Below are 27644 nucleotides of genomic sequence, written 5' to 3'. Positions count from 1 at the left end.
ACTACATAGCCATATAATCTTTTCAAGTTTGCTTCATAATCAATATCCATACACAATTGGACCGACGTCGCCTGACGCGGCGGCGATGACGACCGTTGCGGTGGCCGTACGCGGCGACAAACGTGGCAGAGCCGGCGGCCAAGGCAGCCATCGTGCTGTACATTTTGCGGTGGAGAACCTCTTGCCACAAGCAGATCGATTTATCCTTGTTCATGTCATGCCTGCCATCACTTCAATCCCTACTCCATGTACATCTCTCTCTCTCTCTCTCTCTCTCTCTCTCTCTCTCTCTCTCTCTCTCTCTCTCTATGCCCTTGTGGAATTTCTCTTAATCTCTCAGAACGTTCTTAATTTCCGTCGAAGAACGTGTTGAATTGTTGCGAAAAGTTACAGTTGGAGCTTGAACTCTAGATTAAAAAAATTTGGAATTTTGTAGTGTATGTTTGGGACAACGATTTGAGGCCGTGAATTTGATATAATTTTGATAAGATTTCATACAATTTGGTATTAGAATTTTTCTAAATTTACACAATTTGAAGTTTACGGTCTAAAGTTTGTACTCCCAATGCTACCATCATGAAATTGAAGATTACCTCTTCTCCTCTAGCGTTTTCACCTGTCAATTAGAACATTGCTGAATTCGATCAACTTAATCGAATTTTTCTAGAGAATCTCCTCTAGCTAGCTAGCTTGAGCTCTATCTTAGGCGACTAGCAAAACTCCCTCCACTAGAAATAGTCGCTTGGATTGACTGTTGAACTGTGGGACTCATTGACATCAATCTAGTTTTAATAGCACCTTTATTTGCATTAGTAACGGGGAGCTTATTGGTATAAATTAAATGACGCAGATTATTAATTGGACTCAGTTATATGAAGCAATGAGTTTTTGAAAAAAAATGCAAATGTTATACAAAATTAATGCAACTCAAGGGGGATGGGTTGAATTGAGTTTGCAGTTTAATTTAAGTTATTATTTAATTTCAAGCAACCCACACAAATTCAAATAATATGATAAATGTAGAGAGAGAGAGAGAGAGAGTCCTTAAGGATCTCACCCTGAGCTTTCTACCATAATCTTCTTCACAGTGAAGATAAAGTCACTGTTAATTCTTGGCTCTCCTCAAACCGTCAAGGTAGCAACCTCGCATCTCAATTCCTGTTCTCCACGAACCACCAAGGAATCACTTGCACAAGATTCCTAAACTTGCATTACACAAGAACTACCTGCCTTCACGTGTCATCTCACTAGAGAAGACAATTTCACACACCCCCATGAACTTTTTAAAAACAATAACAACTCAAGGAACTTATAGTCAATGATTTATAGGACATCTCAATTACATAAGAATCAATTGAGGAAGCTCAATTCAACTGCAACAGCAAGTCTTGTTCTACATGGCTGCTCCACAATCTATTTCCAGCCTCCAAGCTATTAGTCATTTAGTACTCCAACATTCCTCTTTTCCGTCAAGATTAAGTTTTATAATTTTAGGGCTCTTGCAATATTTAATATCTTAGCCGAAGAAATATAGTAACAATATATGGTTTTAAAACCAAACATTAGATAATCAATACAAAATCTTTTCTTCAACCAAAATAAGTTAATATTTAATTGATAATTATTTTGAATAAGGGAATCCCCGGGCCATAAGGCTCCCTGCTTCGCGAGGGTATGGGGAGGGTCATCACAATGTACGCAATCTTACCCCTACTTTTATGTAAGGAGACTGTTTCCTTGGACTCAAACCCATGACCAACCGGTCACAAAGGAGCAACCTTACCGTTGATCCAAGGCCCGCCCTCAATTATTTTGAATAGGGAAGAGTGAAATTTAAATTAAGAATCATGTGCACACTCAAGAATATATGCGCAGTCCACCATAAACAATGAGATATGTGAGCTGTTTGCAATTAAAAGATTCTAAATTCAATCAAAAATTTGAACCACACCACTTCCCATTAGGCAGAAATGGCTTAACATAAGTAACTTGTGAGAATATAAACAGATTGCGAAAAGTAAGGTGTAGTCTCAAGAGGAAGGGTGAATTGGGTTTTAAAAATTTCTTTGAACTCTTTTTATAAATTCTTTTCCCAACTTATTGTAAGTTTAGCAATCACACAAAGATGGTTTTAATTTCAATTACAATATCAACTAGGAATCAATATTCACTTTTAAATCTTTATGAAAGAGTATTTTAATTTGATCTTGCAGCAATTTAACTTAGTACCCAATCAATAAGCCAATCACAATCCACAAGTTAATCAATTAAATGAAGTATGAATTTCAGCAGTGCTTCCAAGATTTTAGCCTTTTGAATATGTCAACTCACTTAACAAGATAAGCTTGATGAAAAGAAATAAAGATTCCAATCAAGCATCCAAAACTCAGAAATTAAATAAATCGCTTTCAATATTAATGAGTCTTGGGTGTTAATCAATCAACGTACTCCCTTTCCGCAATATATATTCATCAAGCAACATGCTCCCTTTTTGGTTTCCGCAATTCCCAAAAGCAAATTATTTTTTAGCAATTTAATATTCAATCCACACGGTTAATATTTGTGCATAAAATTAAAGAGAATTTAGGGAAGAGAGTGAGACCAAGATTTTTACGAAGTTCGGCTGTACCCACCTACATCCTCGCCTTAGGCAACACACTTAAGGATTCCACTATATCACTCCTTTACAGACAAAGCAAACCTTTACAACACTCCTTCAATAGGTTGGAGCCCTCCTCTCCAAGCGATACCACACGTTCGGTACCATGATTCAACAACCCTGAACCGTCAAGAAAACAAAAAAATAAGAAAGAACTTCTTGTGTACAAGAATCACTCTCAAAAGGGCAGATTAGTACAAGTTATAGCACAACTAAGAATACTTCAATTTAAATATCAATGAAGAATAGAATTGAAGCTCAGAGATTATATCACCGAGATCTTTCTTTGAATTGATCAAAGTTAGAGTTTATGCTCAAGATCGATGAAAAATAGCTCAGCAAGTCTCATAAAAACTTCAACAAGTATATGAGCAAGATGGCTTTTGGAAGAGTATGAAAGTTGTATGTTTGATTGCTGTTATGAATTCTTGGTATTGATTTGATTTGTGAAATCATGTATTTATAGAATTAAAAAGTCATATTTTCATGTTGCCCAAGTTACTTGGAGTGTTTCCCAAGTTTTGACAAAATTTGGGGCACAAGCAACATAAAATTTGGAAATTTTAAAACGCTGTTTAAAAATAGCCGTTACGAAGGTCAGGCGCTTGGACTCATCGGGGTCAGTCGCCTGGACTTTTGAAATTCAGCGTAATATCAAAGTCAGAATAGGGTCAGGCACCTGGACTCACAGGGGTCAGTCGCCTAGACTCACAGGGGTTAGTCGCCTGGGCCTATACTGTCTTACCAAATTTAATTCAGCATAAATGTCAGTTGCCTGACTAGACAAGGGTCAGTCGCCTAGGCAGTTAAATACTGTTTTTTAAAACTTGTTTCCAAAAACTCTTGCCAATTTGTTTTGATATTTTTGAAAGTATTTTCCGGGGTTTTCAAAATATGATCTCTAAGTCAATGATTAACCCTAATGAGCTTCCAAGCATTCATTTTGATATTTAGTTGAAGTACTTGCACAAGACTTCCTTAAGATTTTAAAATTTTCTAAACTTGAAGTCTTCATGTATATCTTTGCTTTGAGTCCATCTTGTCTTGAGTTTCAATATTTTTTAAGCTTTCATAGGATTTGTCTGTTTTTTACCTTTTAAGCTTCCTTTTGATCACTTGTTGTTGGAATATGAGCTTTTAATAACACTTGTGATCTTGAACTCATAATACTTGAACTTTTGAACTTCATATACTTGATTTCCTAAAACATCATCACTTAAACCACAACATGTTAAATTACCTTGATTTGTTATCATCAAAATAAGATTCGAAAGCTATGTTAGGCCAATAGATTGTATTTTGAGCCTTTTCAAGAATGAATGAATTTCACCAAGAAAATATGGCTGTACCGCTGTACGCATGTCCCTTTGAAATTTGAAGCAAATTGCCAAACAAGACAAATTTGAAGATGTGTTTCCATTCTAATAAAATGCTAGCAGTTGTATTAAATTTTATTAAAAATACCAAATCAATTCTCTATGGCTCGCACAACAGCCATTAGAAATATGAGACCATAGTGTTGCACTAAAGTATGCACCATGCACTAGGTAAGTACAACATTATAAAGAATTGGACACTAATACATTAGTTAAGCCTAATGCAATATTATGAGAATCGGGGAATTTTTAGAATCATCGAAACCAAGATCATCATATGAAACCCATCATTTATCAAAATATTAATCAACTCCACACTATCTTTATAAAATTCCTTTCAAATAAGTATCCAAAATAATATTCTCAAGGATAACAAATTGCAAATTAATTATGCATGCTGACATAATGTTTTGCTCGCTCCTTTAGTTTTTGTTATTAATGGCTTTATAGGTTATAAATTAAACAGTGTGAACGTTAATTGGATCCTAGTTCTGTCAAACTTCATATACTTCATTTCCTGAAACATCATCACTTAAACCACAACATGTTAAATTACCTTGATTTGTTATCATCAAAATAAGATTTGAAAGTCATGTTATGCCAACAGATTGGATTTTGAGCCTTTTCAAGAATAAATGAATTTCACCAAGAAAATATGGCTGTACCGCTGTACGCATGTCCCTTTGAAATTTGAAGCAAATTGCCAAACAAGACAAATTTGAAGATGTGTTTCCATTCTAATAAAATGCTAGCAGTTGTGTTAAATTTTATTAAAAATACCAAATCAATTCTCTATGGCTCGTACAACAGCCATTAGAAATATGAGACCATAGTGTTGCACTAAAGTATACACCATGCACTAGATAAGTACAACATTATAAAGAATTGGACGCTAATACATTAGTTAAGCCTAATGCAATATTTTGAGAATCAGGGAATTTTTAGAATCATCGAAACCAAGATCATCATATGAAACCCATCATTTATCAAAATATTAATCAACTCCACACTATCTTTATAAAATTCCTTTCAAATAAGTTTCCAAAATAATATTCTCAAGTTTGTTGCAATTTTAATAGTTCAAGGATAACAAATTGCAAATTAATTATGCATGCTGACATAATGTTTTGCTCGCTCCTTTAGTTTTTGTTATTAATGGCTTTATAGGTTATAAATTAAACAGTGTGAACATTAATTGGATCCTAGTTCTGTTAACAATGAATTGAGCACAGAAAAAAGGCAAAAGGATATTTCTGCCTACCAAAGAGTGCTGAGTAGCCAGGCAAATTGTTGAGGTAATGTTACTTTTGGAATTATCATGGTGGATGCTTTGTTTGATGTGTATGAAGTGGTTTGCCTAGTTAAATGTTAATGGAGTTAAGTTGTTTGAAATTTCTTATTTCTTCTATAATGAGACACTTAGGCGTCCTAATGTTGGAACTGGGTTTTCAACAGTGGGAAATAACATCCTCATCAAGGACTTGGACGCAAATGTGGTGGCAATGTATGTGCAAGACATGAGGTCAAAAAGTGAAGAAATCTTTACCCCTTTCAAGAAACTATGCAAAACAGACAAGGTGATTATGTTCTTCTTTTTGCTGTTAGGTTGTGCTCAAAATAAGTTATTGAAGTATGATTTAATTTTAAAATATTTTCAGGTGGAAACTTTGGTTCTAGAGGATGACAAGCCCGCTAATGCTCTTCAGAGATACATATCTGAGACAAATATCAGTAGTTTAGTATTGGGCTCTTGCTCTCTTAATTTCATTTGGAGGTATGGTAGGACAAATATGATATAAACAGCAATCCAGTTACTTTGCATTTCTTTGTTCTCATTAGTCATAGTGGTTGGTTTCTTTTTAGCTGTATTTTTTTCCTCATGTTCAAAATTGTAGTTCATCTTATGACTATTTTCTTGCAGATGTTACCACATAGTAAGATGTTGCTACTAACTTGAATTGGATACTATATGTACTACTTTTTGGGGTTCTATTAAGATATTTTTTACGAACTCAATTGCGATCACATTTTCGTTACACTGTCACCTGTTTGCTGTCATCAATCAAAGTGTGCTGACCTCAAAATACAAATGGACTTTCCTGTTATCTACTTTTAACGCATTGAAAAAGAGGTTTTTAGTTTATTTGCTTTCTTATTTCTGTGAATTGATTGGCTTTTTATGACTGGTGAGTCCTTTTTTTAAGATAACAACTGTCAAGTACTTTGATTAATGATAGTCTGGAGATCAAGGACCTCAAGGTTATGCCAAAGATTGCTGATGAGTCGAACCCCCTTTGTCAATGCCAGAGATTTAAATATAATATCAAGGCTATGGGATGATAGGAACCTGCATACCGTGGTGGAGGATATTGCTGGACATATGTCAACAGTGGTGGATATAAGGGCGGCTGGCAGGGGCTGCTCCCACCCCTCCCCCACACAAGCTCTTTGATTTTTATTTATTTTTTCAATGTAGTGGTGATCCCATTGCTCCCTCTCCACTCAGATCTGCCTCCCGCCCCCTTCTTTATTTTTTTTTTTTCCTAACTTAAAAGTAAGGGCTAAAATCAATACAAGTTTTAAGCCTAAAATTTATTTGGCTTTTGGAAAAGTTCCTATGCTAGTATATATGTTCTCATGTAAAAAATATTTTAAAATTGTATTTAGGAACAAATTTAAGACTTGAATTTAAAATTTTGTAAATTTAGACAACAATCAATATAAGTTTATGTTGCATTTTTTTTCCCCCAAATTTTACACATCTAAATTTTGAAGTCATGATTCCAAATATTTGCTTTCCAAACCATCCATTATGTTCTCATGTAATATTTTGAAGTTGTATTTTTTTTTTAAGACAAATATTTTGGAGTTGTATTTGGAAGTGACTAAGCCTTGAATTTAAAATTGTGGATTTGGACAAAATCAATCTAAGTTAGTGTTGAATTTTTTCTAATTTTACACATTTAAATTTCATCCTACTAAGGAACAACGAGTACAATTATAGGATTATTAGTCAAGTTGGATTATTAATTTAAAGTTGATCTTTTAACTATATATATCAATCTAAGTTAGTGTTGAATTTTTTTCGAATTTTACACATTTAAATTTTATTCTAGTGAGGAACAACAAGTTCAAATATAGGATTATTAGTCAAGTTGGATTATTAATTTAAAGTTCATATTTAACAATATATATATATTGACTCTTTTGTAATATTGGTGGGATGTAATTATTCATCATTCTATTTAATGAAACTTTTCTTTTTGTTATTCATTAATGTTAATATGGTAGACAGTTTAGCTGGAAAAAAAATATTTTTAATTTTACATATATATATCTTGGTCCCCCTGGCCGTGATTCTTGGATCTGCCACTGTATGTCAATGCTTTACAATTGTATCTGAATAAGTCAGAATGCTTTGGGAACTTATGGGTTAAATGTGAAATTATTTAGCTGAAACCCAGAAAGTGTAAGGTGATTAAGCATGAATAATGAACAAAGAAGCTCAAAGTGTATAGGTTTTCTTCAGTGAAACAAACAGAAGTATATTATGTTTATATTCAAATTTGAGAATTTTTATAGCAAGAGGCATCTCTGAAATTACTAAAACAACTTTTGAATTGATGGTCCTTTTTTTCAGAAGTGAATATTGGGCTGTCATTTATATCGCAGATGCATAATGTTGTCAATATTCAAACTACTGCAGGTTATACAGCATAATAAAATTCATTATAATCACATGGGGGCTCTGTTTGGCTAAAAATTCTGTCCATTGACCCATAACTATGTTTGATGACAATTTTCAGATTACATTTTAGCGTTTCTGATGTGCTGTAGATATAGGAATTCTTGTAGTTAATCATCCATTGCTGAAGTGTGACAAGATGACAATATGTTGGGAAATACATCCGTGAAAGTTTATATACTGTTGAAGATCTGCTGCATATGGAAAGCTACCATTCTTGGCAACTCTAAATATAGAGTGTGCCGAGAATCACAATTAGTGTGTCCTAAATTAGACTTGCCTTATTAGCTATAATTTCCTAAAATTAATTGTATAGAGTATGAGTTGATTTCCTTCTATTTATAGGCACCTGACTTAATGTACAAAAGCAGCAGTATGTAATGACATTATGCACAACATAATACTAAAAGCTATGCACAACATAATACTAAAAGCCTTTCGTTAGTTTTTTCTACTTGGTATCAGAGCCTAACATTCTTAACACGCTAGCCTCACAGTCATGAAAAAACCCTAGCTGCACATTCCATCCCTGGGAAAACCCTAGACACCATCAGCTTCTCGAGCACACAGACTCAGGCCAAGAAAGAGGTTCAGCTGCCACCCTATTAGGCCGAGAGAGAAGTCCAGCCACGAGGTTCAGCTGCCACCCTCTCAGGCTGAGAAAGAAGTTCAGACGCCAACCCCCTTCTCAAGCAAAACCCTAGCTTCCGCACATCCCTACCCACCTACAACCAGAAACCTCACAAATCACCATGTCTGTTGACAGTAAGCATCTCATGTCAGCTATGCAATTCAACTGCCAGCATGATCAATCCAACCTCCCGATGGTGTTTGAGAAGCTGAAATCTACCAATTATGTCAATTGGGCACTAATCGTGAAGATGACCGTCAAAGGGAAGGGCAAGTTGGGATATCTAGATGGCTCTAAGAAGTGGCCAGAAGAAGATGAAGCTGCAGCAAAGAGATGGGAGGATGAGAACTCACAGGTGTTGGCTTGGCTGATCAACACTATGCAGCCAAACATTGGTTGTAACTACCATTCATGGAGAAGGCAAGCAATCTATGGGCAGCTGTGAAAGAGGAATTTTCAAGTGGAGGTAATGATGGTTCAATGTATGAGTTGGAGAATCAGGTCCAAGACACTAAACAAGGTGATTCCGATGTTAACTCCTATTTCAGTACTTTAAAGGGATTATGGATGGAATTGGATTATTATCAAAATTTAGTACTTGAGAATCCTCATGTGCCAATTAGAGTTGCTCGCCTTATGGAGAAGGGTAGGACATATAAATTCTTGGTTGGTTTATGATCTGAATTTGATAATGTGTGCTCCATGGTGATTAGTAGAACTCCTTTTCCTTCACTTAGTGAAGCTTTCTAGATGGTACGAAGTGAAGAGAGCAGAAGAAAGGCCATGACTAAGGATCAAAGTGGAGAATCCATGGCTATGGCAGTAATGTGTCACCTTCATAAATCCTTGTATGGACTAAAGCAGTCACCCAGAACATGATTTGGGAGATTTACAAGGTTCATGAGGAATGGGTTATAAGCAGAGTCAAGGTGATCATACTTTATTCATCAAACACTCTATAGTTAAGAAGATTGTTGTCCTGATTGTGTGTATAGATGATATTATTGTTACAAGGAATGATAAAGAAGAAATGGAGAATCTGAAACTGAGGATGGCCCAAGAATTTGAGATCAAAGACCTCGAAAATCTAAAATATTTTCTGGGAATAGATTGCTAGCATTTAGGAATTCTTGTAGTTAATCATCTATTGCTAAAGTGTGACAAGATGACAATATGTTGGGAGATGCATCTGTGAAAGTTTATATATTGTTGAAGATCTGCCGCATATGGAAAGCTACCATTCTTGGCAACTCTAAATATAGAGTGTGCCGAGAATCACTAATTAGAGTTGCCTTATTAGCTATAATTTCCTAGAATTAATTGTATAGAGTGTGAGTTGATTTCTTTCTATTTATAGGCACTTGAATTTAGGTATAAAAGCAGCAGTATGTAATGACATTATACACAACATAATACAAAAAGCCATTCGTTAGTTTTTTCTACTTGGTATCAGAGCCTAAGTGTAGGGACCCGAACCCGGAAAGGAAAAGAAAATAAATAAAAGAAAAGAGAGTTAAAGGGAAAGAAAAGAAAAGGAAGGAAAGACGGTTTGGCAGGATCAAATTGTCGACGGTTTTCCTTTGGGCTGGCCTTACTTAAGGGCTACGCTAGCTTTTATTTTACAACTTAAAATTTCTCTCTCTCTCTAAATTAACTTTTGGGACTCTCTCTCTCTTCTCTCACTCTCTCACGTGGCTCTCTCTCCCCTAAGCTCACCCGGAGTCCGTTCTCGCTCCCCGACCGCCTCTCTCTCTGCTCTCGGCTTTCCGGTTCACTTTCGGCAGCGGGTTCGAAAGCTAGGGTTTTCTGTTTTCCAAACGTAATCGGTTTATTTTTCAGGAACAAGTAAGGGGATTAAGTTATGTCAGGTGTTTATCGAAATTGAACCAATTAAACTATTTGTATGTATGTATTTCTACGGTATTAATGGGTATTTCGAAATCCAACCGTTCTAAAAACGAACTTTATGAATATAGGAATATCCTACAGTGATTTTTGAATGATTTGAACAATGGAAAGTGTGGTTTGGTTGCTGTACACGTGTTGTGGGGAATAGCCTAGAGGTGTGGGGTGATCGCCTTCATTTTCTAGAAAATCTATATGTAAGTATCTATATATATATATACATATATATATATATATAGGTTTGGTTGTTGTACACGTGTTGTGGGGAATAGCCTAGAGGTGTGGGGTGATCGCCTTCATTTTCTAGGAAATTTATATATAAGTAATCTATGTATATACATACATACATACATACATACATATATATATATATATATATGTATGTATGTATGTATGTTTTGAATAACTAGAACGCGGAGGTGATCATACCCCGGTTTTCATCATACAAACTAATATACTGCGAGGTATTTTTCCTCGTTGTTTATTTGATTATGGTATAATACCCAAAAAGTGTGGCATGAGAATAGACTATATGGTTTTATTGCATAACTGAACCTAAGTAAGGGTTATGATATTATATGGTGATAATATGATTTTTATTGGTTTATGGAAAATATTGGAAATGTGACGTGATGGGTGTATGCCGGATTGTGACAGGACGCCTGTGTGCTGAGTTGTGAAATGACAAGTTTTGTACTGAATGATGGAAATGAGATTTATACTACAGTTTTTATTTTGTAAATGGCATAATATGGTTTAAGAACCCTAAGGACTGGTTGTGTTGAGCACACGGTACCATTGCTAGTGAGTTGTTGTGCCAGTGCAACCACACTATAGTGGAAGTGTAGGTGGCACCCAGCCGGTTGACCTACGAAGAGTTGTTGTACCTTCCCTAGAGTCCGGATCAGGAAGTGGTAAGGTAATCGGACCTACAGACGAACTTGCAGATGCCTGCAGATGTACTTGCAGAGGAACGGTTTTGATTTAGTATGGGTTGATCACCCAAGCTAAGTCCAACCTATGGGGGCCGCCCAACCTGTCATGGTGGTTAAACATGTCGTTTGTCCAACAAGGGGTTTCTTCTACGCATATCTGTGAATTTATGTAAATGGTGTTATCTATTCATTGAATTGGTTTATACTGTGTAAATAAATGTGTATTTTCAACTATATAGGCGTGAGTACAATTTACAAATGCTATTTTTGGGTTAAAGGAAAAAAGGGATGTTTTCTACTTCAACTAAAACTCATGTTGCCCACACACTGATAATAACTTAATCCATTTTACTGAGAGGTGTCTCACCCCAATGATCATTTGAACTTTTAGGCTAAGGGACTGAGTTTAGACTATCTAGTAGTAGTGAGTGGTTCGTATGAATTGTGTTAGTTTTCTTTCATTTCGCTAGTTTGTAATATGGGTATTTGGAGACTTCTATGTATGATGGTAGTCTAGAACTCTAGTAGTGTATATGAGGATGTTTAAATTATTTCCGTTACTTTTATATGATGAGTGCGGTATCAGAGAATGCAGATATTACTAGAGTAGCACCCCGGGCCCCACTTTCGAGTTCAGGGCATTACAGGTGGTATCAGAGCCTAGGTTATTAGGTTCTGTAGACTTTGATAGTTGATGATTACCAGAGTATAGGTGGAGATAAGGTAACAATAAAAGTTGGAAGGTTAGGTTGAGTTTTGGTCTGGAAGCATGGAGGTGGAGATCCCTTGACGGTCTTCTGTGTTTTTCCTTAAACGACGGTTTCAGGAAAGCCACGGTAAATCCATTGATGGTTTCGTTTCTAGGTTGAGAGACTGAAACTTGGAAATTTGAGTTGGAACATTAGGTCGGTTTAGTATGTGTGTAGTGCTGGTGTCGTGATTAGAGGCCGACACTTTGAAATGACTAAGGGTATACAAGAAAAGGGGTAGAATGGTTTACAAGAGTCAAACCGTTGACGGTTTCTTGGGGGAAATACAAACCGTCAATGGTTTTCTCCAAAATAGGCTCTCTGTATCTCATGTTTTCCGTCGACGGTTTTGGCACCTTTTATAAAACCGTCTACGGTTTTGTGGCAGGACTGTGAGAAGGAATCTTAAACTGAGAATTTGGGAGTTATATTAGTTTCTTAGTTTAATACTTGCACCAAACATGATAAATGTGGAAATTCTAAGTTTGTTTCTATCCTATCTTCAGGATGGATCCTAGGGAAAAGAACATTCATGCCGGAGGGGATAATCATGTGGATACTTTTAGCGAGGAGGAAGTAGATACCTCGGCGCTGCTGCGGGGTTTAGCACGGTAGGTTAGGAAGGAGATCCGGCGGGATTTCAGAGGCCATTGGCAGACCGGGGCTGCACCATCGAGCAGTTCACCTGGATGAGTCCGCCAGCATTTGTAGGAGGAGCGGGCCCGATCGTGGCTGAGGATTGGGTTCAAGAGATTGAAGAGCTTATGGCCATTTTGCATTGCACCGATGAGCAGAAGGTGCAGTACGCTACTTTTAAATTGGTTGGGGAGGCTAAACGGTGGTGGAGATCGGTAAAGCTAGTGGAGGAATAGAGGCCAGGACTTGCGGTTATTACCTGGAGCCGTTTTAGGGAGATCTTCTTCGACAGGTATTTCCCGGCTTTCACCAGGGAAATTAAGGCGGAGGAATTCCTAAATCTGACTCAAGGGCCCTTGACCGTACAGTAGTACGCGGCCAAGTTTGTGGAGTTATCTCGCTTTGCTCATACATGATCTCAGACCAACCGAAGAATACCGAAGGTTTGAAAGAGGTCTGAGGTAGGGAATACGCGCGCAGGTGGTGGCGTTTTTGGCCTAGAGTTTCTCTGATCTGGTGGACAAGGCCATGACAGTGTAAGGGGGTAGCGAACCAGAGGAAGAGACTCCTGCCTCATGGGTTTCAGACCGGCACCAGTCAGGGTACGTGGAGGAGGCCTGGCAATTTCGCGGACCAGCAATAGGAGATGGGACATCGAGGCCATCAGGGGAATCCATCACACTCTCCCTGTCCCAGGTGTCACCAGAGGCATGTGGGTGAGTGCCGGAGTAAAGTAGCTGGCTATTTCCGTTGTGACAGACCCGGCCACAAGGCACGAGACTGTCGTTCGCCGCTGGGTGATGCGTCCACACCTAACCAGTTTCGGGGACACGAACAGGCTCATTAAGGTGGTCACCATAAGAGCACTGCTCAGGCGCGGGTGTACTCGCTTACGCCAAGAGATGCAGAAGACGTCGGCAACGTGGTGACAGGTACTATTTCAATTTTGTCACATAAAGCTATTGTGTTGTTTGATTCAGAGGCGACACATTCATTTGTGGCTCAATCAATGGACGTCAACTTATCGGTAGCTACGCTGACAAGAACTGTAGTAGTGTGTAGGAGAATACTAAAGAATTATCCGATCAGTATTCAGGGAAGGACATTATCTATGAATTTGGTGGTCTTGGAACATGCATGGTTTTGAGGTAATTCTAGGAATGGACTGGCTAGCTTCCGGTTATTCCAGCATCAATTTCTACAAGAAGGAGGTGATGTTTAGACCTCCAGGAGAACAGGAATACAGATTTGTGGGGACATGCGTGCACGCCTCACCACCGATTCTATTAGCCACGCAGGCTAGGAGGCTACTTTTGGGAGGATGTCAGGGTTACCTGACTTATGTGAAAGATGTATCAACGAAAGAGCTAAAGCTGGAGGATATCCCGATAGTAGGGGATTTTCCTGACATGTTTCCAAAGGATTTGCCGGGATTACCTCCCGAGCGTGAGGTGAAGTTTTCTATCGATCTATCTCCGAGAACGGCATCAATCTCTAAGGCTCCATACATAATGGCTCCAGTGGAGTTGAAAGAATTAAAGGAACAGCTGTAAGAGTTGTTGGATAAAGGGTTCATCAGGCCAGTGTATCCCCGTGGAGAGCACCCGTGTTATTTGTTAAAAAGAAGGATGGGTCGATTAGGATGTGCATCGACTATCGAGAGATAAATAAAGTGATTATCAAGAACAAGTACTCGCTACCCCATATCGACGACCTGTTCAACCAACTCCAAGGAACGTAGGTTTTCTCAAAAATCGATCTCCGATCCGGGTATCATGAAGTGAGAGTTAAGTCAAAGGATGTACTGAAGACCGCCTTCCGAACCCGGTATGGCCATTATGAATTTTTGGTTATGCCATTCTGACGAATGCGCCTACTGCATTCATGGACCTAATGAATAGGGTTTTCCATCAGTACTTGGATCAGTTCGTAGTGATTTTTATTGATGACATATTGGTGTATTCAAAGAGTATTGAATAGCACGAGGATCATTTTAAGATCGTGCTTCAGGTGTTGAGGGAAAAGAGGTTGTATGTCAAATTCAAGAAAAGTGAGTTCTGGCTAGAACAGGTTGCATTCCTAGGGCACGTAACATCCAGGGATGATATCTCTGTGGATCCGAGTAAGATAGAGGATGTAGTAGATTGAGCGAGACTGAAGAATGTCCACGAAGTTAGGAGTTTCTTGGGACTGGCAGGATATTATCGCCGGTTCGTGGAAGGATTTTCTATGTTATCAGGCCCTCTGACGAAGTTGAGCAGGAAGGGTATAAGGTATGAATGGACCGACGAATGTGAACAGAGCTTCTAGGGGTTAAAGCAGTGACTGATCACTGCATCGGTGCTGACAATCCCTTAAGGAGAAGGGAGTTTTGTAATTTATAGCGATGCGTCCCAAAAAGGGCTCGGGTGCGTACTAATGCAACGGGAAAAGGTTATTGCATATGCTTCTCTCCAACTCAAGGAGTATGAGAAAAATTACCTTATGCACGACTTGGACTTAGCAGCAGTGGTTTTTGCATTGAAAATTTGGAGACATTACCTTTACGGTGAAAGGTGTGAGATCTTCACCGATCATAAAAGTCTTAAATACATTTTCACACAGAAAGAGTTGAATATAAGCCAGAGGAGGTGGCTAGAACTAATTAAAAACTATGACTGCACCATCAGCTATCACCCAGGGAAAGCTAATGTAGTGGCTGATGCCTTGAGTCGGAAGTTGATGAATGCTACAGTTTCGGTAGTGGTGGCCCAACATCATATCAGGATGGACCTGGAGAGGGTTGGTGTGGAATTGGTAGCAGGGAATCACCAGGTGTTTATTTCGAGTCTGATAGTCCAACTGACCTTGCAAGGAAGGATTAAGGCCGCTCAGATGAGAGATGTAGAGTTGGTAAAAATTGTGGAGAAAATACGGGGTCGGCAACAAACAGAGTTTAATATTTCAGATGAATGAGTTCTAAGATTTCACGCCAGACTGTGTACCTAATGACGCAGAGATAAAAAAGGGCAATTCTGGAAGAGGCTCATTGCTCCCTTTATACCGTACATCCAAGTAATTCAAAACTGTATAGAGATCTGCGAGAATTCTTCTGGTGGAGCAACATGAAGAGAGAGATTGCTTGATTTGTGAAACAGTGTCTGATATGTCAGCAAGTGAAAGCGGAACATCAGAGACCATCGGGACTACTGCAACCACTTCACATTCTCGAGCGGAAGTGGGAGCATATCTCTATGGACTTCATAACAGGTTTACCGTCGGCATTGCATAGACAAAACACCATTTGGGTAGTTGTGGATCATCTGACAAAGACTGCGCATTTTGTTCCGATCAGAGTTAGTTACTCCATAAATAAGCAGGCAGAACTTTATGTGCAAGAGATTGTTCGACTTCACGACGTACATGTGTCAATTGTTTTAGATCGAGATCCATGGTTCACCTCTCGGTTCTGGAAGAGTTTGCAGGAAGCCTTGGGATCTCAACTAAATTTCAGTACCGCATTTCACCCATAGACTGATGGGCAGTTGGAGCAAACGATTCAGATATTAGAGGATATGTTGTGGGCTTGTGTGCTGGATTTTGGAGGTAGTTGGATCCAGTTTCTACCACTGGTGCAATTCACCTACAATAATAGCTATCAGGCTAGTATTGAGATGGCACCATATGAAGCATTGTATGGCCGCACGTACCGATCTCCGCTGTATTGGGACGAGGTTGGTGAATGGTAGGTTTTGACCAGAACTCATACAGCAGACTTCCGAAAAGATCAAACTCATCAGGGATAGGATTAGGACAGCTCAGAGTCGGCAGAAGAGTTATCCTGATACTCACCGACGGGAGTTAGAGTTTGAGATAGGGGATAAGATATTTCTGAGGATTGCTCCGATGAAGGGAGTAATGAGATTTGGGAAGAAGGGTAAGCTCAGTCCTAGGTACGTTGGGCTGTTCAAGATTATGGAGAGAATTGGGCCAGTTGCCTACCAAGTAGCATTACCTCCATCTTTGTCTAGGATTCATGATGTATTTCACGTACCTATGCTGAGGAAATATGTCCTAGATCCATCGCATGTGATAAACTACGAGTTGTTAGAGGTGGGTGACACCTTGGCTTATGACGAAGTGCTAGTTCAGATTCTAGACTGGAAGGTACAGGAACTGCGTGCTAAGCAAATATCTTTAGTAAAAGTGATGTGGCAAAATCATGCAATTGAGGAGGTTTCTTGGGAACTAGAAAAGGAAATACACCGGAAGTATCCACAGTTATTCGATGAGATTAGACATTAAACAAGTAAGTAAACTATCAGGTAAGGGTTCAGTTGTGAATATAATGTGTCTTGTGCAGCTGGTCTAGGTAAGTATTAGTGGAGGTAAGTCTTTACGTTTCGAGTTTTGTGTTTTGAGTGCCTTGGGAAGATTTTGCTTGACTACTTGTTCTCCTCCGAGGACTGTTATTGTAACCACAGTGTTCCTCCGCCATATGAGAGGATAGTTAATAAATTTGGGATGGAGCCGCTATGTGGTTGGCTTCCGACTCTTTAGTAGAGTTAGGTTATCATCTAAAGGAAGTTTGAGAGGATGAGATCGATAAAAGTTAGTAAATTTCGAGGACGAAATTTTTATAAGGGGGGAGATTGTAGAGACCCAAACCCGGAAAGGAAAAGAAAATAAATAAAAGAAAAGAGAGTTAAAGGGAAAGAAAAGAAAAGGAAGGAAAGATGGTTTGGCAAGGCCAAACCGTCGACGGTTTTTTGGAGCCCAGGAAAACCAAGGGCTGGCCTTACTTAAGGGCTAAGCTAGCTTTTATTTTATAACTTAAAATTTCTCTCTCTCTAAATTAACTTTTGGGACTCTCTCTCTTTACTCTCACTCTCTCACGTAGCTCTCTCTCCCCTAAACTCACCCGGAGTTCGTCCTCGCTCTTCGATCATCTCTCTCTCCTCTCTCAGCTTGTCGGCTCACTTTTGGCGGTGGGTTCGAAAGCTAGGGTTTTCCGTTTTCCGAACGTAATCAGTTTATGTTTTAGGAACAGGTAAGGGAATTAAGTTGTCAGGTTTTTATCGAAATTGAATCGATTAAACTGTTTGTATGTATGTATTTCTACGGTATTAATGGGTATTTCGAAATCCAACCGTTCTAAAACGAACTTTATGAATATGGGAAAATCCTACAGTGATTTTTTAATGATTCGAACGGTGGAAAGTGTGGTTTGGTTGCTGTATACATGTTGTGGGGAATAGCCCAGAGGTGTGGGGTGATCGCCTTCATTTTCTAGAAAATCTATATGTAAGTATCTATATCTATATATATATATTTTGAATAACTAGAACGTGGAGGTGATCGTACCCCGGTTTTCATCATACGAACTAATATACTACGAGGTATTTTTGTCCATTGTTTATTTGATTATGGTATAATACCCAAATCGTGTGGCATGAGAATAGACTATATGGTTTTATTGTATAACTGAGCCTGAGTAAGGGTTATGATATTATACGGTGATAATATGATTTTTACTGGTTTATGGAAAATACTAGAAATGTGATGTGACAGCTGTATTCTGGGATTTTGATATGACAGTTGTATGCCGGATTGTGACAAGACGGCTGTGTGCCGAGTTGTGATATGACAAGTTTTGTACTGAATATTGGAAACGAGATTTATACTACAATTTTTATTACGTAAATGGCATAATATGGTTTAAGAACCCTGAGGACCGGTTGTATTAAGAGCACGGTACCGTTGCTAGTGAGTTGTTGTGCCAGTGCAACCACACTGTAGTGGAAGTGTAGGTGGCACCCAGCCGGTTGACCTGTGAAGAGTTTTTGTACCTTCCCTAGAGTCCGGACCAGGAAGTGGTAAGGTAATCAGACCTACAGACGAACTTGCAGATGCCTGCAGACGTACTCGCAAAGGAACGATTTTGATTTAGTATGGGTTGATCACCCAAGCTAAGTCCAGGCCGCACAACCCGTCATGGGGGTTAAACATGTCGTTTGTCCAACAGGGGGTTTCTTCTACGCATATCTGTGAATTTATGTAAATGGTGTTATCTATTTATTGAACTAGTTTATACTGTGGAAATAAATGTGTATTTTCAACTATATAGGCGTGAGTACAATTTACAAATGCTATTTTTTGGGTTAAAGGAAAAAAGGAATGTTTTCTGCTTCAACTAAAACTCATGTTGCCCACACACTGATAATAACTTAATTTGTCTTACTAGAGAGGTGTCTCACCCCAATAGAGGTGTCTCACCCCAATGATCATTTGACTTTTCAGGCTAAGGGACTGAGTTTAGACTATCTAGTAGTAGTGAGTGGTTTGTATGAACTGTGTTAGTTTTCTTTCATTTCGCTGGGTTGTAATATGGGTATTTGGAGACTTCTATGTATGATGGTAGTCTAGAACTCTGGTAATGTATTTGAGGATGTTTACATTATTTATATGATGAGTGTGGTATCAGAGAATGCAGATATTACTAGAGTAGCATCCCAGGCCCCACTTTCGGGTTCGGGGCGTTACACTAAGATTCTTAACACCCTAGCCTCACAATCATGAAAAAAACTCTTGCTGCACATTCCATTCCTGGGAAAACCCTAGACACCATTAGCTTCTCGAGCAAACAGACTCAGGCCGAGAAAGAGGTTCAACTGCCACCCTATCAAGCCGAGAAAGAAGTCCAGCCACGAGGTTCAGCTGCCACCATCCCAGGCTGAGAAAGAAGTTCAACCGCCACCCCCTTCTCAAGCAAAACCCTAGCTGCCGCACGTCCCTACTCACTTGCAACCAGAAACCTCACAAATCACCATGTCTGTTGACATTAAGCATCTCATGTTAGCTATGCAATTCAACAGCCAACATGATCAATCCAACCTCCTGATGGTGTTTGAGAAGCTGAATTCCACCAATTATGTCAATTGGGCACAATCAGTCAAGATGACCATCAGAGGGAAGAGCAAGTTGGTATATTTAGATGGCTCTAAGAAGCTGCTAGAAGAAGATGAAGCTGCAGCAAAGAGATGGGAAGATGAGAACTCACAGGTGTTGGCTTGGCTGATCAACACTATGCAGCCAAACATTGGACGTAACTACCTATTCATGGAGAAGGCAAGCGATCTATGGGCAGTTGTGAAAGAAGAATTTTCAAGTGGAGGTAATGATGGTTCAATGTATGAGTTGGAGAATCAAGTCCGAGACACTAAACAAGGTGATTCCAATGTTAACTCCTATTTCAGTACTCTAAAGGGATTATGGATGGAATTGGATTATTATCAAAATTTAGAACTTGAGAATACTCATGTGCCAATTAGAGTTACTCGCCTTATGGAGAAGAGTAGGACATATAAATTCTTGGTTGGTTTACGATCTGAGTTTGATAATGTGTGCTCCATGGTGATTAGTAGAACTTCCCTTAGTGAAGCTTTCTAGATGGTACGAAGTGAAGAGAGCAGAAGAAAGGCCATGACTAAGGATCAGAGTGGAGAATCCGTGGCTATGGCAGTCAACATAGATCGTAGACCTCCAAATAAAAGGAAGAAAAGGAACGAGGAGGACAATCTTTGGTGTGACTGATGCCATAAATGGAGGCATACTATTGACACTTGTTGGGAGATACATGGAAGACCAGGAGCTAATAGAGATAAAGGTAAAACCATGAGTGAAGCACATATAGCTGAAGGTGCACAACAATGGGAGGAGACTGAGTCAACTTTTACCAACAAGCAGCTTGCAGAACTAATGAAGTTACTAGAAATTCATACCACAACTGCTAACTCCATAGGGACTGGTAAAACTTCCTATGCTCTCTTTACTACTTCAAATAACTATAACACGTGGATTGCTGATTCAGGTTCTTCAAACCATATGACCGGAATTAGCTCTATTTTTATCTCATATAAACCTAGCCCTGGTAACCATAAAGTTGAAATTGTTGATGGTTCAGCATCAGTAGTTGCAGGAAAAGGAACAGTTCGTCTTGGAGGGAAACTGACATTACCTAATGTTCTGCATGTGCCTCAACTATCAACAAACCTAATCTCTATTCAAAAGTTATGTAGGCAACTTAACTGTTTAGTGTGTTTTTCTGAATTTGGTTGTTTTCTTCAAGATCTGACATCAATGCAGAAGAGTGGTCTGGGTGAGGAATAAAATAGGTTGTACCTTGTGAAGATGCACAACGGGCACCAACAGCAAATACGATCTACAAGTTTTCATGGAATTGCAATGACCTGGTGATCCTCCTAAAGCTTGGCTGTGGCATATGAGGCTTGGTCATCCATCTTTTCTTGTTCTTAGTAAAATGTTTCCTAGCCTAATAAAGCCCTCTGATGTATCCCAGTTTCATTGTTCTAGTTGTGAATTAGCTAAACATCATAGTGTCTTATCCTTCGAGTACTAATAAAGCATCTACTCCTTTTTCAGTTATTCATTCAGATGTGTGGGGACCTTGTTCCATATCTTCTGTCTTTGGTCATCGTTGGTTTGTAACATTCATAAATGAGTGCACTAGACATATGTGGGTGTATTTGATGTGTGACAAATGTAAGGTTTTTTTCACTGTTTGTTATTTTTTACAACATGATCCAAAATCTCTTCGACACAAAAATCAGAATACTTCATAGCGACCAAGGTAGAGAATATGTCATTCACCATATGTCGTGTGCACACACCTCTCCTCAGAATGGTCTAGCAGAAAGAAAAAACTGGCACCTTCTAGATGTCACTCGCAGCTTTTTCTTTAATCATAATGTTCCTAAGCATATTTGGAGTGATGCGCTCTTAACTGCTACCGTTCTTATTAACAGGATACCTTCTAGAGTTTTGGACTTTGAATCTCCACTGGACAAACTCAAAGCTATTTACCCCTCGGTTAATTTCTATTCTGATCTCCCACTACGTGTTTTCAGGTGTGTTGCTTTTGTTCAGAATGTGTTGAGCAATATTAGTTTGTTAGAACCTTGTGCAACAAAGTGTATTTTCCTTGGGTAGTCAATGTTTCACGAAGGGTTCAGGTTTTATTGCCCACAGATTTGTAAGCTATTTATTAGTAGAGATGTCACCTTTCACAAGTTTGTCCCATTTTACCTTCCTACTGCTCGGCAGGGGGAGAATAGGGTCAATCCCGAGCAGTTTTGGAGTCCTAATCAAGGTCTAGATCAAGTCTCTATGCCAATTGCTATGCCTACTGACGTGCAGGAATATGAAACTATCACAGAACACCCTGACCTACAGCCTGAACAGTCTTACCACCTGCAACCTGAACATGCACCTAGAGACATCCTACCACCAGACACTTTGCAACCTGAACCCAAACCCACAGACAGCCTGCAGCAGACTGACTCTTCTAAATTGCCAAAAACAGCAGACTTTCTGACATACCAAAGAAGGAGAAAGACACTGCCAATACCATACAAAGAACCAGGCACAACTGAACTTATTCATTGCTCACAATAGAGGAGAGTATATCTGAAGGTACAAACTCAGCTTTAGATTTACACAGTGAACTTGATATGTCTATTGCTATTAAGAAGTGGGGTTTGAACAGGCACTAAACATCCACTGTCAAATTTTGTATCCTATCATAGACTTGGACCAATGTTTAAAGCTTTCACTAGCAGCCTAACAAGTCTTTCCATTCCAAAGAATGTCACAGAGGCACTTCAACAAGACAATTGGGGAAAAGCAGTATTTGAAGAGTTGGGAGCATTAGAAAAGAATCAGATGTGGAAGTTGTGCACACTACCAAGAGGAAAAAGGGCAGTTGGTTGCGGATGGGTATTTGCAGTAAAGTATAAACCAGATTGAAGTGTTGAAAGGTTCAAAGCACGCCTAGTAGCTAAAGGATATACTCAAACTCCAGGTGTTGATTACTTTGAAACTTTTTCTCCAATAGCTAAGATTAATACAGCTAGAATCCTGCTGTCTCTAGCAACAAATCTGGATTGGAAACTGAAACAGTATGATGTTAAAAATGCATTTCTTCATGGAGAACTTGAGGAAGAGGTCTACATGGAAATTCCACCAGGGCTAACAAGAGAAGATGTAAAGGGGAAAATGTCACCTTCAGAAATCCTTGTATGGACTAAAGTAGTCACCTAGAACATGGTTTGGGAGATTTACAAGGTTCGTGAGAGGAATGGGTTATAGGCAGAGTCAAAGTGATCATACTTTTTTCATCAAGCACTCTATAGGTAACAAGATTGCTGTCCTGATTGTGTGTAGATGATATTATTGTTGTAGGGAATGATAAAGAAGAAATGGAGAATCTGAAACTAAGGATGGCCCAAGAATTTGAGATCAAAGACCTTGGAAATCTAAAGTATATTCTGGGAATAGAAGTTGCCAGATCTGAACAGGGTATTTTTATCACTCAAAGTAAATATGTTCTTGATCTATTAAAAGAGGCTGGGATGGAAGGAAGTAGACCAGCAGGAACTCCAATTGAAGCAAATGCCATGCTAATAGTGAATGAAGGGGGTGAAGCAGTTGATAAGGGAAGATCAGCAGTTAGTTGGTAGATTAATTTACCGATCACATACTAGACTTGATACATTTTTGGTAAGGTATGTGAGCAGGTTCATGTAGTGTCCTGGTAAAGAACATATGGAAGCTGTGAATTGAATCCTAAGGTATTTGAAGTCATGCTTAGGAAAGGGCATCCTATACAAAAAATATGATACACTGAATGTAGAAGTCTATACTGACTTAGATTGGGCACGATGTTTGGATGATAGACGATCTACTACAGGATATCGTGTGTATATGGTGGGAAATTTAGTTACATGGAAGAGTAAAAAGCAATTGTTGCTAGATCCAGTACAGAAGCAGAATTCCGAGCCCTAGCTAAAGAATTAGATGAGATACTGTGGATTGAGCTAATCCTGAAGGACCTGCGAATGAACATCAATGGAACCGTGAAGCTCTACTGTGACAACAAATCAGCAATCTCATTAGCTCACAATCCGGTACTGCATGAAAGAGCTAGACATATTGAGATTGATAGACACTTCATTAGAGAGGAAATTGAGTCTGAAGAAGTGTGTGCGCCATATATCCCTACAGCTCAACAAGTGGCAGATCTGTTTACTAAATGGTTAGGCAAGAAGACTTATGAAGCTCTGGTGGACAAGCTTGGAATGATTGACATCTATTTGCCAGCTTGAGGGGAATGTTGAAGATCTGCCGCATATGGAAAGCTACCATTCTCGGGAACTCTAAATATAGTGTGCTGAGAATCACAATTAGTGTGTCCTAAATTAGACTTGCCTTATTAGCTATAATTTCCTAGAATTAATTGTTTAAAGTGTGAGTTGATTTCTTTCTATTTATAGACACCTGACTTCATGTATAAAAGCAGCAATATGTAATGACATTATACACAACATAATACAAAAAGTCATTCGTTAGTTTTTTCTACTTATACTAATATTTTGCACAAGCTCATTTGAAAGTTTCTCTGCATGGTAATAGTTGGAGTAGAACTAACAAATCCTTTTAGTTTTCTTGTACCAATATTTAGTTGTATCTGTGGTTAAATGCGTATGTCAGTGCCTTGTTTATGGTTTTAATTTTTCATTTGGTATCCTGTGGATAAAAGTATGACATTTTGTCTTGCGCTTTTGCTAAATCTTAAGTCAACTGCTCACTTTTCAGGAAGTTCAAGGGCCCTACAGTACCATCAACTGTTTTGAGATATGCACGAGACAGTTGTGAAATTTATGTTGTATCTAAGAGTACAATCATTACAAGAGAGGCCAATCATTTGACTACCAATGGTATGTTGGAAATCTTGCATTTCTTGCAATCTACAAGTTATTGTGTTCTTATTTGCTTCCTAGTTGGCATGCTTTTTGTCTCTTTATCTTGACAGGCACCAGCGCCAGACTCCTGAAATTTACTCAGAGAGAATTTAGTCAAAGTTACAGTGGCATTCATAAGCAAATATCCAAGTTTCATTCATCTATGGATTCCAATGTTCACAAAACCTTTGAAGCCTCGTCAATATCAGAATCAAGTTTTGCAAGTTCTCAAGCTTTTATGCATAAGGACTCTTGTAAAGGTGCTGTTTTAGAACTAGGAATGAGTGCTAAAACATTGGGGGATGGTGACCTTGAAACTCGTATTGTTGAGCAATGCAATTCTTTGGCTTCTGCAAACAGTGTTCAGGTGATTTATTAAAAACATTTTCGGTTGAAGTTCTTATTAGAAATTTTTCATGTACCAGCAATTAATATTTCTGTGCACAGCACAACAAAATAAAATATAGATTACTCCTGTATGTAATACAACTAAATATAATAGAGTATTTTTTTTCAGTCAGATATGCAAGCTGAAGTAGAACAGCTGCGTCTTGAATTGCGAAATACTCTTGCAATGTACAAACGATCTTGTGAAGAGTTAGTGTATGCCCAAAATAAGGTAAGAGTTTGATTCAAGAGCATTCCAAATGTCACTGCACACATGACCTGTTGAATTTAGTTGAAGACACATTTTCTATTTCAAGCCTCTTTAGAATATGCAAAGATGAAGTTCCTAGTTTCATGAATTATTTTTGGCTTCAGCCTGGGTAACAATAGATTCAAAAATTAAATTCATTATTTTACATTGAATATGTATTGATGCACTTGTAGTGGGATAAATGAGGGGAAAATTGTCAAAATTGATTATAGAGAATGTGATGCTTGATCTTTACAAAAAAATTTATTCCTATGTATATGTGTGCTAGTGTTCCACTTGCTAGCATAGAACTTTCACCATTGATACTCCAATTTGCAGGTCCAGTTGGTTTCTTCTGAATGCCTGGAAGAAGCAAGAAGAGTGAAGGCTGCCCTGGAAAGGGAAGAAGCTTTGAGGAAAGTTGTTGTTGAAGAGAAAGCAAAGTATTTGGAAGCCATGAAAGAAGTGGAGTTGGCTAGAAGCCTTCTTGCTAAAGAGGTATATGAAAGGCAGATGGTCGAACTCAGTGCTCTCAAAGATTCATCGGAGAGACAGAAAATTGTTGATGCACTTTTGTTAAGTGACAAGAGGTACAAAATGTACACAAGAAATCAAATAGAGAGTGCAACAGATTTCTTCTCTGAGTCTAATGTCATAGGAGAAGGTGGGTATGGGAAAGTTTACCGATGCAATCTTGATCACACCCCTGTGGCTGTCAAGGTTCTCCATCCAGATGCATCTCCCAGAAAAGAGGAATTTCTGAGAGAGGTATTTTTCGCTTTTCATTATTTTTTAATCTCATAAAGGTTTTGGGCTGATTTTGTTTTTTTTTTTTTTAATGAAAAAGAAATAAGAAATCCAAAAGTTATATTTTTTATCTATTTATTTAAATTTTACCAATCATTCACGAGTTTCTTTTCTAAATTTGTTTCAAATTTTAGATTCCTCACCCCCTCCCCCTACCTTTTTTTGCATTATCTTGTTGAATAAAGTCGTGAGTTCTGTATTTTTACTGGTGTGGGATATTTCTTTAATCCTGATTTTGCCATTTATGGTTTGGATATTTCCTGAATCCTGATTTTGCCATTATTGTCATGGACCTTTTTCTGAACCGGAACATTTTCTCCTGTGTTCTTCCAATTCCTTCCAGGTTGAAGTTCTTAGCCGCCTACATCACCCACACTTAGTTCTGTTGCTTGGAGCCTGTCCAGAGAGCGGTTGCCTGATATATGAATACATGGAAAATGGAAACTTGGAGGAGCACATTCTACAGAAGAAGGGCAGACCACCCCTTCCTTGGTTTGTTAGGTTCCGGATAGTCTTCGAGATAGCTTGTGGGCTTGCATTCCTACATGGTGCAAAACCTGAGCCTATTGTTCACCGGGATTTGAAACCTGGCAATATTTTGTTGGATAGAAATTATGTGAGCAAAATTAGCGATGTCGGGATGGCTAAACTCATCTCAGATGTTGTTCCTGACAGCGTCACAGCATACAGAGATTCCATGCTTGCTGGTACCCTCTTCTACATGGATCCAGAGTATCAAAGAACTGGCACCCTCAGACCCAAATCAGATTTATATGCTTTGGGAGTAATTATTTTCCAATTGTTGGCAGGTCGCCATCCAAAAGGGCTTCTGTCAATAATTGAAAATGCCATTTCTAATGCTAACTTTGCAGATGTGCTAGATAAGTCAGTTTCAGATTGGCCACTTGCTGAAACAGAGGAATTGGCTCACATTGCGCTGAAATGTTCAAGACTCAGATGCAGGGACAGGCCTGATCTGGATACTGAAGTGATGCCAGTTCTCAAAAAACTCGCTGATATTGCAGATGCTAGTGCAAAGGTAGGAAGAGACAATTTTTCTGCACCAAGCCACTTCTTCTGTCCGATCCTTCAGGTGAAATTATCACGCTCTTCCCCTTGTAGTATTTGATTTATTTGTTTGGATCATTATCTGATGGTGCTCCAAACTCTTTTCTGCAGGTAATAATGGAGGATCCACACATTGCAGCTGATGGTTTTTCATATGAGCATAGGGCAATGAAGGCATGGCTTGAGAGACACAATGTGTCACCTGTGACAAAGCTCAGGCTCAAGCATACTACACTTACTCCGAATCACACTTTACATGCTGCTATACAACAGTGGAGATTACGTATGAAATTTTCAGGGGTCTGAACTGGGAAGATGAACGCCCTGCATTTAGGAGCATAGAATTCAGATTTTGTATTTGAATTTGTGTAGATTTAGACAAAACATAATATAAAATTGTATTGAGTTTTTTTTAAATCTACACAAATTCAATTGAATTTGTAGTCTCGAAATTTATGATTCTAAACACTACTCTAACATGCATTAATTCAAACAGGCTTCACTCTGCACAAACTGGGGGCATTGGCTCTTTTCCTTTTTATCTTTTTGAATTTTTTGGAGGAAGTTTGCCGAAGAAGATAGGTGAATGTTGAATGCAGGATTGAACTCTAGTGCCATGACAAAATTTATATAAATGTAAATATTTGTATCTTTTGTACATCTGAATATTCAATAAATATTGGAAAGGTGTTGGAAAA

General features: G+C 38.6%; 1 protein-coding gene across 2 annotated transcripts; it reads left to right on the top strand.

Moving 5' to 3' along the window:
- LOC131158031 (U-box domain-containing protein 34) lies at nt 1–27644 on the top strand. 2 transcript variants are annotated; one of them, XM_058112580.1, is made up of 9 exons: nt 1–248; nt 5491–5612; nt 5694–5809; nt 24289–24410; nt 24506–24801; nt 24952–25053; nt 25411–25839; nt 26222–26971; nt 27058–27644. In XM_058112580.1, exons 1-9 carry the CDS (start codon nt 86–88, stop codon nt 27250–27252), a joined length of 2295 nt encoding a protein of 764 aa, XP_057968563.1. In that variant the 5' UTR covers nt 1–85; the 3' UTR covers nt 27253–27644. The 2 variants fall into 2 exon arrangements, with proteins under 2 accessions (XP_057968563.1, XP_057968564.1); XM_058112581.1 differs by lacking the exon at nt 24952–25053 and having other exon boundaries at nt 14–248.

The sequence above is a fragment of the Malania oleifera genome, chromosome 6 (genome assembly GCF_029873635.1).
Source record: "Malania oleifera isolate guangnan ecotype guangnan chromosome 6, ASM2987363v1, whole genome shotgun sequence".
In the NCBI taxonomy this organism is placed as follows: Eukaryota; Viridiplantae; Streptophyta; class Magnoliopsida; order Santalales; family Ximeniaceae; genus Malania; species Malania oleifera.
The sequence above is the reverse complement of the archived record's forward strand: the minus strand, read 5'-3'. Positions and strand labels throughout refer to the sequence as shown.

Coding starts and splice junctions, on each gene's coding strand:
- LOC131158031 (XM_058112580.1), top strand. CDS start 86: ATGACGACCGTTGCGGTGGCCGTACGCGGCGACAAACGTGGCAGAGCC. Junction 24,411..24,505: donor CAATCATTTGACTACCAATG/GTATGTTGGAAA, acceptor TTATCTTGACAG/GCACCAGCGCCAGACTCCTG. Junction 25,054..25,410: donor TAGTGTATGCCCAAAATAAG/GTAAGAGTTTGA, acceptor TCCAATTTGCAG/GTCCAGTTGGTTTCTTCTGA.